The 15260-nt window shown below is 49.9% G+C and overlaps 2 protein-coding genes across 15 annotated transcripts in view; one reads left to right on the plus strand and one right to left on the minus strand.

Annotated features, from left to right (window-relative positions):
- PUDP (pseudouridine 5'-phosphatase) overlaps positions 1-2113 on the minus strand; it is a 166909-nt gene extending 164796 nt beyond the window's left edge. Inside the window, exon 1 of one of the 3 annotated variants that reach the window (XR_012127522.1) lies at positions 1962-2082. Coding sequence is in view for 1 of the 3 variants with exons in the window: in XM_037013475.2 (XP_036869370.2) it covers positions 1962-2031 (70 nt within the window). In the remaining 2 variants the exon portion in view is untranslated. Of the gene's footprint in view, positions 1-1961 lie in introns of all 3 variants that reach the window. The other 2 variants (XM_037013475.2, XM_037013473.2) reach the window with 2 other exon arrangements.
- STS (steroid sulfatase) overlaps positions 157-15260 on the plus strand; it is a 485388-nt gene continuing 470284 nt past the window's right edge. For 3 of the 12 annotated variants that reach the window (XR_012127519.1, XR_012127520.1, XM_073227937.1), the window contains exon 1: positions 1277-1992. Coding sequence is in view for 7 of the 12 variants with exons in the window: in XM_073227937.1 (XP_073084038.1) it covers positions 1979-1992 (14 nt within the window). In the remaining 5 variants the exon portion in view is untranslated. Of the gene's footprint in view, positions 1044-1272; positions 1993-13112; positions 13318-15260 lie in introns of those variants that run through there. The other 9 variants (XM_037013465.2, XM_037013464.2, XM_073227935.1 and 6 more) reach the window with 9 other exon arrangements.

Genomic DNA, 15260 nt, shown 5'->3' on the forward strand with positions numbered 1-15260 from the left:
AGGGTAAGGGATTTAACTGACAATTTAACTTCTTACCCACCTGAGCAGGGAAATCCATGTCTACCTACCAGCCAAACATATCAATCCCAGAAGGTTTTTGAAATTGAGTCATTTCCTATTTCATAGCTGCATATGCTTTCTCTCCAATTAGGGACCTCTGTGGGGATTTTTTTTTTTTTATTGCCTTAGGACTTCATCCAGGTATCTGTCTGCACCCATACAATGAAGAGACTGGTTTTCGTATGCGTTTAAGAAAATCAGTCTTATTACTGAACCACACAGCAGCTGAGGGGAGGACAAAGTCCCACTCACCATGGAAGAAAAGCACATCATTTGTATTTAGAATCACATCGATCTGGAGTCATCTCTCACTTTTATTCCTTATTAGCTGTATGACCGTGGGGTAGTACCTCTACGTCTCTGACACGAAGGGCTTTTTGTTTTTGTGGTTAGTCAATGCAAATATTTCTCCGTACTGTCACACACACGCAGCCCCCCTTCTGATGAAGCCCCTAAGACATTTCCGCAACAAAGAGAATCCCATGTCCCTCAATTATGACCCAGAGTGTGGGTAATGGACTGAGTAATTAGAGATTAAGGAAAATGGGAGTTTGCAAACCAAAGTGAAGCAAGCTGCACAGACACAGGACTCTTAGTTCCCCCTCAAGGCTATAGATTAACTCTGGAGTAGTGTATTGTCCAGATGTTTTATAGGACTTTGACCCCCCAACAGATGGGTTACCTCCTGACCACAAGCACACAGGTTATTAGCAGACTGGGTGGACCTAGAAAGACTGATTAACTACGAGCCCTGAAACGGTCACGTCACCTCACCACTGCCCATCAGAAGATGGGCATCATCTGACCACACACCGTGCAACCCTTTTCTTTCATTTTGCTCTTAAAAGACCTTTGCATAGAAGCAAACGTGAAATTCGGGACCTTGGCCATTAGCCGCTCGTTCTCCTCGCAGGGCGCCCTGCAGTCAATACCCAGTGTCTGTCACTGCATCCTGATGTCAGTTAGACTTTGCTGCGCATCAGGTGAGTGGACCCAGGTTTGTGTGGCTGAGGAACAGTGCCTTGCAGGAGTTTATGCGATGAGGCAATAATGTATATGCATGTCCACCAGCTCGGCAGTCTAAAAGTATGCATTTTCACAGCTTTATGGGGGCAATGAGGTCAGAACATGCGTTTCATAACACGACAATCCTTCATAGTGTTATGAAACAGGTCGAGGCTTCGGGCGAGGACTCAGGGCACTTTTGAATTACCCGTGGGGCGTTTTCTTGTTTCAATTCTACTTTTGGGTTGTATCTGTGGCGAACTTTCTGACCGCGCGCCGTTGCAGCCCGACGGGCGCGCGCCCTGGGCCCCCTACCACCACCCCCTGCACGGCGTGTTCTGCAAACTTTGAGGCGCTTGGGAGAAAATGCAGATTCCGACTGCGCAGATGTGGGGTGGGGCCTCGGTTCCGCACGGCCAGCCGGGCGGCTCGGGCTGATGCCGGCGCGGCCAGCCGAGCCCTGCGCGCCGTGCCTGCAGCGGGCAGCTCCTCTCCGCACGGTGCCTGCAGCGGTGCCCGCCGGCTCGAGGACCGGCAACCAGCCGGGCTGCAGCTGCTGCGCCCCAAGGGCGCGCCTCCGCCTCGGGCACCCGGACGCCGCCGGACACAGCGGGCAGAGACCGCAGCACCGGGCCGCCCACCGCTAGCCCAGCGCGGCAGCGGCGGCCAGGACCCCGGCGCGCAGACCCGGAGCAGCGCCGGCCCGAGGCGCCCGCCCGCCCGCACGGGGTCCCGGAGCACCGCCCCACGCGCCCCGCCGTGCGCGCCCCGAGCGCCGTGGACGCCGCGGACCCTCCCCGCCGCGCCGCGCCCGCCCGCCCGGGGGTCCCGGGTTCGGCCCTCACGGCCGCGCCGTCCCCGGGCAGCCCTCGCGGGAGGCGGCCCTGGCTACCCACCCAGAAGGAGGCCGTCCATGTCAAAGAGCAGGTGGGTCACTGGCCGCAGCGGGAGCACGGGCGCCGCCATTGCGTCGCCGCCTACGCCGGGTGGGGGCGGACAGGAGGCGCGCGCCCGTCGTCCCGCGCACGCGCGCTCTGGAAGCCTTGCGCGCCGCAAGCCGCTGTGCGCACGCGCGATTCGGGCCTCGTCGTAGCCGCGGTCCGAGCCGCGCACGCGCGTGCGCGCTCCTGGTCACCCAACAACCCCACCCCCTCGCGGGCCTCAAGCCGCTGTGCGCAGGCGCCCTGTTACCTCTCCGGGCCTTCTGAGCGGCTTCCTCGCACGCGCCCTCCAGTCTTGCCGGGACGCTTAGGGGGCAGCCCTCGTGCCATCAGCACGTGTGCAGCCGTGTGCCCCTAGGGGTGGAGTCTTAGGGGTGGGGATCGTCCGAGGCCGGAGGGTGTGCAGCCCCCGGGACCTCCCCCGGGCCAAAGCTGATAGGAAAGGGCGACAGAACAAGAATTTCTGGCCTGCCTTGCTGTACCCCCGCGTAGCTCATCTGCCTTCGCTTGCTCTGAATTTTCTTCCTTTCCCAGCCTTTCTGAATGCAACTTGAAAAACTTTTTTTTTTGCGAGGGGTGGGGGGAAAGATGTTCGATTTTGTTACTCTAAGAAATACATTTTTGGTCCCTGTACCTATTGAGTGTCCTTTGGCGTTGCATATGCATATTTAAGCATAAGGATAGGACCTCACAATAAGCAGATGTAAGGAAAGTTCCAGAGACGGGAAAATGTTTAAAATATTTCCAGTCAAGTGCATCAAGTGTGCGCTGGGCCATGCCTGGACTCAGCAAGCGTATCGATGAGGAGACTGGACCTCTGTCTACCTCAGGATCCTCATGGGGAAAATGGGGCTGTCCAAGGAGACAAGGTGGGTCTTGGTGCTAGCAAATTGTGTTTGCTTCATTTATGTCTTTTTGTAGCTGTTCTTGTAAGAGACTAACCCTTGTTTAGTGTTGTGGTGATTTCCCTTTGAGGACACCGCACCTCGGAGAAGGCAGTTTATCAACCAGTTAGTAATGGGACTGTGATGTAAGGCAGCAAGGCTGCGGTAACAAAGTACCACCAGCTGGGTGGCCTCAGCAGCAGAGTGGGTGGTCTCCCAGGTGGGCAGCCTCAGCAGCAGAGTGGGTGGTCTCCCAGGTGGGCAGCCTCAGCAGCGGAGTGCGTGGTCTCCCAGGTGGGCAGCCTCAGTAGCAGAGTGTGTGGTCTCCCAGGTGGGCAGCCTCAGCAGCGGAGTGCGTGGTCTCCCAGGTGGGCAGCCTCAGCAGCAGAGTGCGTGGTCTCCCAGGTGGGCAGCCTCAGCAGCGGAGTGCGTGGTCTCCCAGGTGGGCAGCCTCAGCAGCAGAGTGCGTGGTCTCCCAGGTGGGTGGCCTCAGCAGCAGAATGGGTGGTCTCCCAGCTGGGTGGCCTCAGCAGCAGAGTGCGTGGTCTCCCAGGTGGGTGGCCTCAGCAGCAGAGTGCGTGGTCTCCCAGGTGGGTGGCCTCAGCAGCAGAGTGCGTGGTCTCCCCGTTCTGGAGACCAGAGGTCTGAACTGAAGGGTCAGCAGGGCTAATGCCTTCTGAGGTCAAGACAACAGGACGTGTTCCAGGCCTCTCTCCTTGCGTTGTGCATGGCCATCTTCTGTCTATGCATCTGTTTTTGTGTGCAAAGTTCCCTCTATAAAAACACTAGTCATATCGGATTGACCACCCACCCTCATGACCACCTTTTAATTCGATTACCCGTATAAAGATGCTATCGTAAACAGGGTCGTGTTGTGAGGTATACTTGGGTTTTGGACTCCAACGTACCTATTTTGAGGGTTGACCCGTAACAGATGGGCTCCGCAGTGATTAATGAGGCCTCCCGACGCCAGCGCTCACCTGTGGCAGCCTCTGCAGTTCTGCATCCCAATTGCTTTCCACTCTCTGGAAACGAATGGAACTGTTCTTTCTCCGCTTGTAACAACGCTGTACTTCCGCTGAGTTCTCAGATAAAAGAAGTATTTTTTAAAGGGAGAAAGAACCAGGAGTAAGAATTTGAAATGCAGGGAACCTAGGAGCCATAGTTGATCTGAATGTCGGGGATACTTGGCTCCTTAGAGGGAACTTGGGGACCTGTCCGGGTTTTGAAGCTTTCTAGAGATTTGCTGCAAAAGTAAGTGTACACATGTGTAGGCGATGAAGGTGTCAGACATGTTGGTACAGACATATTTGGAGAGGGACCCCCATGTCTTGCTTTTCAGCCACTAGCGCTCTCGGCTCTTGGAAGAGAAGCCAGTTTGTTCACTTACCCGCTGGGAATCCCCCTAGAAACCTTGGCTGAACCGACAAAACCACCTGTCACTTGCCAAGAGATGCATTCCGGACCTTGTGGACTTCTCCCCACAGATGTGAAAAACATGGCTCAAATCATTTTTTTAAAGTCATTTTAACAGCACTCCTCAGACACACCTCTTGCATACAATGGAAGACACCTCTTTACTTGAAAAAGAAAACAAACAACAACAGCAATAACAAAATGCCCAGAGTATTTTAATGTTTGTTCATTACAAGCATGAATGGAAAAAAAAAAAACAACAAGAAAATGTTTCAATTAATCTGGTTACTGCAGCAGGAACCAGATGCCCTTTAGGTTTTCATAATTCTACCAGCAGTCAGAGATGAATACAGAGTCAAAGCTTCAATGAAGACAGAGGATGTGTTTCCTTCCACAAATGACAATTTAGTTTTGCAAAACTGCATTTTTCCCATGGGGCAATCGGTTCCTTTTCCTGACAACTTAAAATGCATCATTCACGAGTAATGGCATAATAAAAAGATGATCCTTTCGCATATGACATGTAAACATAAACATGCACTTCTTATGAAAATTAAGTCTGTACACAGTCTTATTTCAGCCTCCTCATTTTGCTGTGTTGATCCTTCTAAATGTCTGCTCTATGTGTTGTATTTGGAAATCTGCTTGTAGCCCAAGTTATCTGGAAGCAGTCCCAGCCCTGCTGTTGACCCTGTGCAACCCTGAGTCCCTTCTTCGTTCTGTGACCTGGTCCCATGGAATGTGAGGGTGACGAATGATGCCCTTCCTGCAGGTTGACCTTGCTACCAGCACTGGGCCCAGAGGGGTATGTTGAGTCAAGACCCAAGGAATACTGGCAGCTGCGCGCGCGCGCGCACACATACACACACACACACACACACACACACACACACACACACACACTCTTATCATGCTGTGTATTTATATACTTCATACATACTTATTTATATTCCTTGTGTATGGATACACACATAAGCATAAAGTATATAAATTCACATATTTTTTCTAATTAATAATTTCACACTGCAAATAGCACACAATAAGAAAAACATACACACCTGCAACCTCTGAAGTGCGTCCTAAGGTCGCGAGCGGTCTGTCAACTTCAGAGACTTGTAAATTCATTGTTGATCTTTCTGATGAGAGACCCTTACTAAGAGTGTATCAGTTTGCTGGACTGCTGGAACAAAGTATTGCAGCCTGGAGGGCTTAAACCACAGACATTTGTTTCTCACAGTTCTGGAGGTTAGAGGTCCAAGGTCATGGAGCTGGCAGACTTGGGACAGCGGGCTTCTTGGTTCATGAATGGCTGTCGTCTTTCTGCTGTCTGGTCTTGCAAGGGTGCTAATCCTATCATGCGGCCTCCACGTTCATGACCTGTCACACCCTAATAACCTTCCTATGATATGGTGAATGGTAATAAATATATATGTGGTCTTACTCCCATTTTACGCAGCTCCTAAAACTCTAGGAATTTCCATGGTGAGGAAAGAGATGAAGATGTCTTTTGTTATATGAATGAGGTAACTTTTGGAAAGCCAGTAAGGATGGGAGCTGGTTTCTAGGGGAACCCAGGCACAGGGTTAGAGGGTTTTAAACTTTCAGTCTTGCCCAGAGACCTCCAGGGAGTGGAGAGGGGCTGGAGGTACCATCGATCCCCAGTGGCCAATGATTTAATCAACTGTGGCTATGTCATGAAGCCTCTGTAAAATCCCAAATGAACAGGTCTGGAGAGCTTCTGGGGGGTGGACATGTGGAGGTGTTAGGAGAGTGGTGCCCTCCAAGAGGGCATGGAAGCCCCACTGCCCTTCCCACACACTTTGCCCGGCACATCGCTGACCCGTGCATGATCATCTGTGTCCTTTATCATACCCTTTCATAATAAGCAGGTTAAGAGTCAATAAACTGCTTCCCTGAGTCCCGTGAGCCATTCTAGTAAATTAAAGCCAAGGACAGGGTCCTGGGAACCTCCTCAATCCAGAGCTGGTGAGTCAGAAGCACAGGGGACAGCCTGGACTTGGGTTGGCATCTAAAGGTTATGGGGGTGGGGGGCAGTCTTGCAGGGCTGGGCCCTTCCCCTGTGGGGTCTTGAGTAGAATTGTGGTATATATACACCCATATAGGGAATTGCTTCGTGGTGTTGGAAGACCCAGGAATCAGAATTGGCATCAGAATCACAGTCCCAGAGGCCTCCCGTCTGAATGCCATCCCACTGGGGGTAAGGACGTCAGCCTGTGAATGTTGGGAGCCACCTTCTGTCCATCACCGAGTGTTAGGTTTCTTTCCAGCTCTGCTCTGTGGGATCCTTACTTGCTTCTGTTTTACATGGAGTGACCGGTTTACCCTGCTGTGCCCAGGGCCTTCGCAGGAGACAGTGCATTTGGGGACCGAAGTGGATGTTGCTGTAACAAACCTCCAAGGTGTCTCTGAGGGCTGGAAATGGAGGTCCTACAACAGGTGTCTGTCCCATGTCATCTGCGTGGACAGCTTTCCTGATAGGGTGGGCCTAAGCGTGACCCACAGGCAGCTTCCCAGAGGGACAGCAGGTGGTTCAAGGACACTCTGTGGGCTGACCCATGGGGTTTAGCAGGTAGGTAGAGGAACAAGTAAGTGCCTGTTTCAGAATCCTGCAGGAGCCATAGGAAAACCGGTGGGGGTTTGTCCCCTCCGTGGCACTGTTCATATTTTGGGTAGCTGAATTGTGTCCTCCCAAATTGACACGTTCAAGGCCTAGTTCCTGGTGTATCTCAAAATATGGCTGTGTTTGGAGATGGGGCCTTTCAAGAGGTGGTTAAGGCAAATGAGGTCAGTAGGGTGCACCCTGATCCCAGGGGACCGGTGCCCTTATAAGAAGAGATGAGGAGGTGGGGACACAGACACGGACAGAGGGACGACCCCGTGAGGACACAGGGAGAGGACGGCGTCCACACGCCCAGGAGGGAGGCTCAGGAGGCCCAGCCCTGCCCACACCTGGACCTCGGGGTCCAGCCTCCAGGACGGTAGACATGAACATGTGTGGTTTAAGGTGCCTGGGCAGGCCCTCGGTATGGCAGCCCGAGCCGACTCAGACAATAGTTGTCCGTGGCGGGGCTGTCCTGTGAATTGTCAGCTGCTTACCAGCATCCTTCCACCCACTGGACACCGTAGCCCTTCCTTCCTGTCTGTCGGGCCCTGTCCGTGGACGCATACACACACCCACACGCATGTAACGATAATGTGCTGGTATCTGGGAGCCAGAGAGGCGGGAAAAAGAGGGTGGCAGCTCAGAGGCTCTGTCGAGTCTGAGCAGCGCCTTTCACCATAGCCCTCCACTCCCGGGACTCAGGATACACCGGAAAGAACTCTGTCTCGGATTCAAGTGGGTGAAAATGAAGAACAGCTCCCCCCACCCTGCCTGCCCTGTCCCCCTGTACAGCTCCTTGCTGGAGACAGCTGCTGTGTGCCTGTGCAGACGCCCACGAGGCTCCCCCTTCACCACCCCTTCTCCAGAGACTGCATGGGGGACGGTGGCATGAGCCTGCCTCGCGCCACGCAGACCTGTTTCTGCAGTTGCCCGTCTACCCTGCCTGCCTTCCGGGACCCACCCACGTCCAGTCCGCCCGTATGCATGGAGGGCGACAGGCGGCCCTGGGCTGGGCGTCTTCTGTGGCTTCTGCAGGCAGGTGCCTGTAGGCGGTGGTCACACTCACCGCATCCTGAAGAGACGGGGGTCTTCACTGAGCTCAGGGTCAGGATGGGCCTGGGTGGAACTCTCCCTGAAGACCCCCAGAAAGCAGAAAGCCCTGGGTTCTATTGCTGGAGCTTGGCTTCCCTCCCGCCACCTGCTCCCCAAGCCTGGTGGGCTCTGGAAGGGAAGCTTCCCATAGTGGCTGAGCTGGGGGCTTGTGGTATTGTTCTTCTGGGATGTGGCTGGCATTGTGGGTGACCTCGTTATTCTTGGCCTTCTTTGCGGTCAGAGAGCACTCTGCCTCCCAGCGACGACCTGGGCTCCCCCCTCATGCTGGTGGACAACTACAGGGTCCAGGACCAGTGACATTAGCATGCTCTGGGGCCATCCAGCTTTTGGGCTCCTGGCCTCACCCAGGCCCAGGGAGCCAGCATCTGACTTTCATCAGGTCCCCAGAGGCTGAGGCCACTGAGCCCCTCCTGGGGGTGTCCCGGACCCCTAAAGGGTTCCCGTTAGGGTCCCCTCGTGACAGCCCTGATTGTGGAGTGGGGCTCATGAGAACCTCTGCCTGCAATTGTTTTTATATTAAAGGGTAGGAAATAAGTAAGCCTTTCACCCAGCAGATGCTGCAAGTGAACTGCATGGTGGACAGTCATGCCTCCTGTGCCGTCGCCGTTTGACTTGATTTCAGCATCATGCCATGTGCGTGTAGGATTAGGTGTATATTTACAGCTTATATTACTTAACTTTTAAACCAGCCCTCACAGAATGAACAAAGGACGTAAATAAATCCTACAAGAACAGTGAAACGCCGCCCTCCAGCGCTGCTTAAAGGTAGGCGTGCCCATGGCAGACTGTGTGGGGCACCTTAGAGCTCTCTCCCCAGACTCAGGCGGATGCCCACGGCCCTGCGTGCAGAGTCATCTCTCCTGGGACCACGTGGCTGCCTGACCTGGCACGGCCTGGCCGGGTGCTGTCTCTGACATGCACCTTGCACAATTCCGACTTCTGATGAAACCACTGGCTCCAGGGAAGGGCTTGGACCCTGTGTGGCATCTGAGACAAGCTGCCAGGTTCCAGGTGGTGCCCACGTATGTCATTCAAGACAAGTGTCAGAAGTGCAAATTAAAGAATGATTTGTTGCTCATGGCTTTTTGTTTCAAAACAAGGGTAGTAAAATCCACCAGCCTTCCAAGGACTAGGCTATGTTCTCTACTTTATAACCAAGCTCAGCAATCTCACAGGGCAGGCGCGGTAATTACTCTAATACATAAATGAGCAAATGGAGCTTACAAGAACTTTATTATTGCACCTCAAGCCATACACCTGAGGAGGAGCAGCTGGACCCAGCCCTAAACTGGTTTTGCTCCCCCTAAGAGAATGAACAAACAGAACTATCTATTTTTATATTTTTCTATACGTTTTTATAAATTTCTTATATCATTAGTAGGTGATCTAAATTTTAACCTGAACAGATAACTAATATGCAAAGCAAAGGTATTCATGATTGTATAAAAAAAAAAAAAAGGAAAAAATATTCTGGAAACCACACACATTTATGTTATATATGTAAATGTAGTGTGATTTTAAGCAGAGTAAATTTATATAGGAAACTGTACAGAATGAGAATCGTAAGGACCTCACATAGCAGAGATTTTAAGGATCGTAAGAGGAATGGGATGTGTGTATGTACACACGTATATGCATACAGACACGCACACACATTTATGTTATATATGTAAACGTAGCATGATTTTAAGAACCTTGAGAAAATGTACATAAAATTTAAATGCTCTTAACTTACATATATACACGTATTTGTGTGTAAGAGATTATGTATGAATAATGTGGGTATACTTCTAAAAATCCTAAGGAAAAAGTCATTACATATCACTTAAACATACTTTATTTACTTATATACCTACATCATATATGTAAATATGCATGTGTAGCTTTAATCAATCTAAGATGAACAGTTCTGTCTATACAATGTGTATGTGTACACACATAATTGCAGGCTGGAGACTGGCATGATAGGATAAGTGAAATAGATGGATCAAACACGCACAATAAATGTATTTTGCTCTTTTATGGATACATTTCAGTTGAATATGTTGGCTGGCTGCTGTTCTAATAATGTATAAAGAATAACATTTAAAAAGCATGTATGTCAACTCCATTTCCTAGGAACATTTAAGCTATCTGAAAGAAACTCAGAGGCAATCGGTTCCTGTGACTCCTTCCTTCTGGCATAGACCCAAATGCCATTTAAAGCAAGGCAGTTTACTAGGAGACTTCTTTTGGGGTGTAATAATAAAGCTGCAGCTTCAAACCCCAGAATGCCTTCTATCCAGGAGAAGGCTAGGATTAGCCGAGCTAGCAAACGGAATGTGCATGATCTGCTGAATAACCAAAAACACCTGTCCTGAAAGTGCTGGAACTTGCGCACCCTCCTTCTCTGCTTGCCCCCACCCCACCCCACCACCCATCTACCTCTGTGCAGCATACAGAGGAAGAATTCTGTGTGCTGAGAACTTTCATTTTAATAGCCTGAGAGGGTCTCCAGGCCAATGGCATGGGACCACCTGGGAGGTCTTAGCACTTCTGGGCCTTAGGAAGGTGTGAACGGTTTGCTTGAGAAGAGCTGAGCTCATCCTGAATGTATACATGCCTGTGATAAATGCTGTGCCATTGTGGATAATACAGTAGGAGGGACTGCCCAGTGCATTCTGGGGCTCCAGGCACCCTTCCGTCCATGTGGCTAAGATAAGCACCCATCTGTGGGCACTGTATGGCTCTTACGCCAGTTCCCTGATTTGCATTGAGATGCTTGTTCCTTGATTCAAGGCTCTAATGAGTATGCGTGGTCTTAATGTTCAGTGTTGGGGAATGAATCTTTGCTTGCTAATCCCTGAGTGACTGTACCATGCCCTAGGTCTGTGGGATTCCAGAATTTCCCACCAATAGTCTCCCCATTGGGCTCTTCCTCTGTAGGGTCCCAACTAAGAAGGCACGCCTGGTTTTCCCTTTAGGGTCCCCTCGAGACACCCCTGATTGTTAGCTTGGCTGGAGGGATGTCAAACACCAGCTGGGTTCCACCCTAGATGATTTCAGAAACACCTACGGCAATGAATAAAGGCCCTGTGTGACATAACCATACAGCCCAGTGGTTTACATAGATTAGGTCTTTCAGGTGGAATCTTTTCACTTCCGTGACTCTAAAATTTGACAAAAAGAACATCTGTTTATGTGCCAGGCATCGTGCTCTGGGCCATCTTCTCTAATGCATAACCCTGCCTGGAATGCATTATTCTGTCTGCTGTGCAGAAGGGAAAGCCGGCCCTCTGAGATTAAGGACTTCTCTGAGGTCACACAGATGGCTATTGCCAGGGTCAGAACTGAAATTCACCTCGTCTGACTCCAGAACCCTCCTCCCCCTTAGTAAAATAAATCGTTTCTAGGTAATATTATGGTAACAGCCCACCAAGTGGGAAGCCTCGACTGGGATGCAAAGAAACAGGGTGCTGGAGGCACCTGCCGTGAAGGTAGCTGCAGCCCTGGAGTCCCTCAGGCCCCACGAGGCTGTAGAAGGCTTCAGAAGGACAGAGGAGGGGTTTATGAATGGTTTCTCAGCATTTGCATCTCAGCCCCCCACCAAAGGGTGGTGGGCGTCCGCCTCCAGCCCAGCCCCGCAAGGAGGATTGGCGAACCTCCTTAGACAACTGAGATCGGTGTCTGCACCTCTGGGAGCGCCAGGGGCTGGCGCCAGGCTCCTGAGCCAGCTAGGCAGCCGTAGCTACACTCCCGGGATCCCTCCAGCAAAGATGCTGCACCCGACGGGGGCCAATGAGGAGACAGCCTTGCAGCTATCCGGACATCAGCTCAGTGAGACCTCTTGCAGAAGGGTGGCGGTGCAGGGACTCCTGCAGAGAAGGCCCCACTGTCCATGTCTTAGGCGTTGTCAACGGGCCGGGTCAAGCAGTGTGGCTCCCGAGACCTTGTGAAGAAGCCAGGCAGAGATGTACCAGTGATGGGAGACCTCCCTGTCCCTTTGGGCTCATCGTTCCCTGCACGTGCCATGCCAGGGGGTCCAGCACAGCAGCTGGGGGTGGGGCAGAAGGTCACTGAGAAAGCCAGAGCCGCCCTCCACACGCCCTCCCTTCCACAGCCACAAAACCGTGCCCAGGCTGCAGGGTGACTTCTCCAAATTAAACCCTCAGAGTTTTAGAAACCAAATGTAGCCTTTCTGGGATATCCAAGTCATGCTTATTCATGATGCCATTTTTTCGGGTTTCCACACACGCTGTCATCCCAGGTTATTAAGAATGGGAACTATGTTAGCACCTGCTACATTATGTATTAATTATTTGAATGCCTACCGAGAGCCACGGGCACATGAAATAATTAAAAATAAGCCATGTTTTATTTATAGATGTGGAAGAAAGAAAACAAAGACTCATAATTTGGATTTTTTTTTTTGTTCTTCTAAACCAAATGAAATGAATGACACAGGCACAATATTAAAGGAGAATTGCTGGAGGTTATTTCTCCGGCAATTTCCCCCAAGACATGGGAGCAGATGGTCCCCCACTCATTCGGCCAGTGTCGAGGTGATGCCTGCATGCCTCCCATCCACGAAGCTTCCTGGTGGCCTTGCCTATGGCCCAGCCTTTGTGGTTGATGAAGAATGAATTCCATGGGGCTCCATGTGTACGTGCATAGGTGTAAGTCATATAACAGGCCCCCAGGGCTTCTGTGCAGAGCTATCAAAAGAGCATTCCAACCATGACCGTCACTGTTACTCACCTCCATCCGAGTTCTTATCACTGGGAAAGCCCGGCTCCATGTGTCCGCCTGCCCTACCATCAGAGGGTCCACACCCTTCCTGTAAAGTGCGCCCTGGAGGGGACAACCCCACGGCCCAGTGCTTGGAGCCGCTTCCACTCCTGTTTCCACTCAGGGTGCCTGCAGGTCCACATAGACAGCAATCAGGCATTCAGGATGGTTGTCATGTTTCCTACGGGGCCATTACTCGGTTCAGGAGGTCCGGCTTTCCTCTGATTTAGATCTGAGGCACGTGGGGTGTGAGAGAAGCCCAGGTGGAGAAACATATGCAGTTAAATAACTTTCTTATGATAGATTCGCCAATTACACAGTGATGACATCGTGACCAATGACGGTCAGTATAACTTCCAGAGCTGTCCAAGAATTGCTCACATCCCAGAGCATGTGACTGGGGTGCTATCCAGTGGAGTTATTAGAAAAGCTGTGTGACATCCTTGGAGCAAAGGCATGGTGTCTGTTTCCCGTTGATCAGCCCCACCAGACAGCCTCCTAAGAACTGGTGAGTTGGATTCCTTAATTTGCTTCTCTACTGCTAAAATATTGAGATAAATGATGACAGAAAATGTCTACTGGGAATGGTCACTCGGAAGGTGCTGCTTCAAAGGACGCTGTTTCCTGCCCTTTCTGAAATAGCATGCAGGACAAGCATTTATTAGATAATTGAGGAACTAAGTCTTGGCTGTGGGAGATGGAGTTTTGAACCATCTCCTGTGAGACTAAGGGAAGTTTGTACGTTTTCATCTGTCATGTTACATTTTTTAAAAATCTGTAAAACCACCTATACAAATACAAGTGTTCTCATCTGTTCATTTGCCCTGAAATAGAGGTTTTGGGTGGAGAAGAAACTAATCGCCAAATAGTCTTTCTTTCTGGTTCAAGTGGTACTTTGATAATACGAGCTTGGTAAAAAGAATTAACGAAGGGCTTAGAGTCAGGAAACCTAACAGCTGAGCCAATGAGCAGGTGCATTTTGCATTATACCTTCTTCAAAAAGGAAATTGATTCATGAGCCTTAATCAAAATATTAGAACCACTACTTCTGAGTTAGGTACCATGGATATAAATAAGGTGTATTTTCCATTACATGTATTCCATGATGGATGAGAGAGCTATTCTAAGCTTACTGCCATTGCTTTTCAGAAAAAAAGTAAATTTGAGAAGGAATTCATCACATGCAGTTCCACTCTCTGTTAAAGCTTTTTTTAAAGTTTTGACATATTAATGTTCATTTTACATGTACAGATGCAAAATCTGTCATGAATGCCTTGGATGGGCGTTCTGAGAAACAAGAAGAGCATGCGCTAGATCATTGAATTTATCCTCCGGACCGTGGAATCGAACATTTCTTAACAGGCTGTGAGGGCTTTTCTTTAGGATGGGGTGTTTGTTACCCGAGTGACTGTGTTTGCTGCCTAAGCCACCGTCACAAAGGGGCGGTGTTAAGGAAGGAGTGCGTCGTTCAGAAATCAACTACTCCATTCCGAAAATGTACACTGACTATCAAAGTGACCATACAAGACAGTTCATGCTTTGCCGTGAATGCCAAAATTTACCAACTTTGAATCAACACACATGTATTATTTCTTTTTTTCCAAAAAAAAAAAAAAAAAAGAGGTGCTAGGAAATGTATGTAATTCCTCTTAGGATCGCATGAGTGAATGATCCGAATTAGTTAAGACCTTCTTGTTTATACTACTTGTCATCTGGGTACCATCTCTGTCATGTACACATCGATTCTGCCCTCTGGAACCCTTGTCAACTTAATCAGAGGGCTGACTGAAAGCATGGTCAGTGAAGATGGTATCACTGAAAATGGTGAAAGTATTTTATTGAAAGATTATTCCATTTTACGGTCCTTTACTGTAGGCAGTCTTTGTCTCACTAAGCTGATAGATGAACCCTATGAATGGGTATTTACAGTGACATCAATGTTTACCAACTGAGAAGTTTCCCCATATTCAATTATAATGAGATGATCATGTAGCAACTGATGATATCAGGATCCAGAAATGTAAAAGCTCTCAGTGCATGCAGGGTAAAAAAAAAAAAAAAAAGATATAAAGCCTCCTTCTATTTGTATTGAAAACCTAAACAGTAATTGCCGGGCATCCTTTAAAAGGCTGAATGCAACAGGCGTGAAAAGTCTGTGCGTTAAAAAATACTAAGACATGTTCTTCAGACCAGTTTCCATCTGCGTGGCTTTGTGTCTTGTCCTCTTATTAACATTCCTGCCTCATTTGAAAATTAACCCTGTAAAACTCCATCACCGAGTCAACAAGCCCTTACCTGTCACCTGTGAGATCCAGGTAATAAAAGATGTAGCAATGATGAAACACGTCCAGTCTTAGCTCCGAGGTTGTCCAAGACGATGTGAACCTTGCAGGGGACAATGTTAGTACTAATTAAACGTTTACCGTGAGGAAGAATGCCACGGCAAAGATG

The sequence above is a fragment of the Manis javanica genome, chromosome X (genome assembly GCF_040802235.1).
Source record: "Manis javanica isolate MJ-LG chromosome X, MJ_LKY, whole genome shotgun sequence".
NCBI lineage: Eukaryota > Metazoa > Chordata > Mammalia > Pholidota > Manidae > Manis > Manis javanica.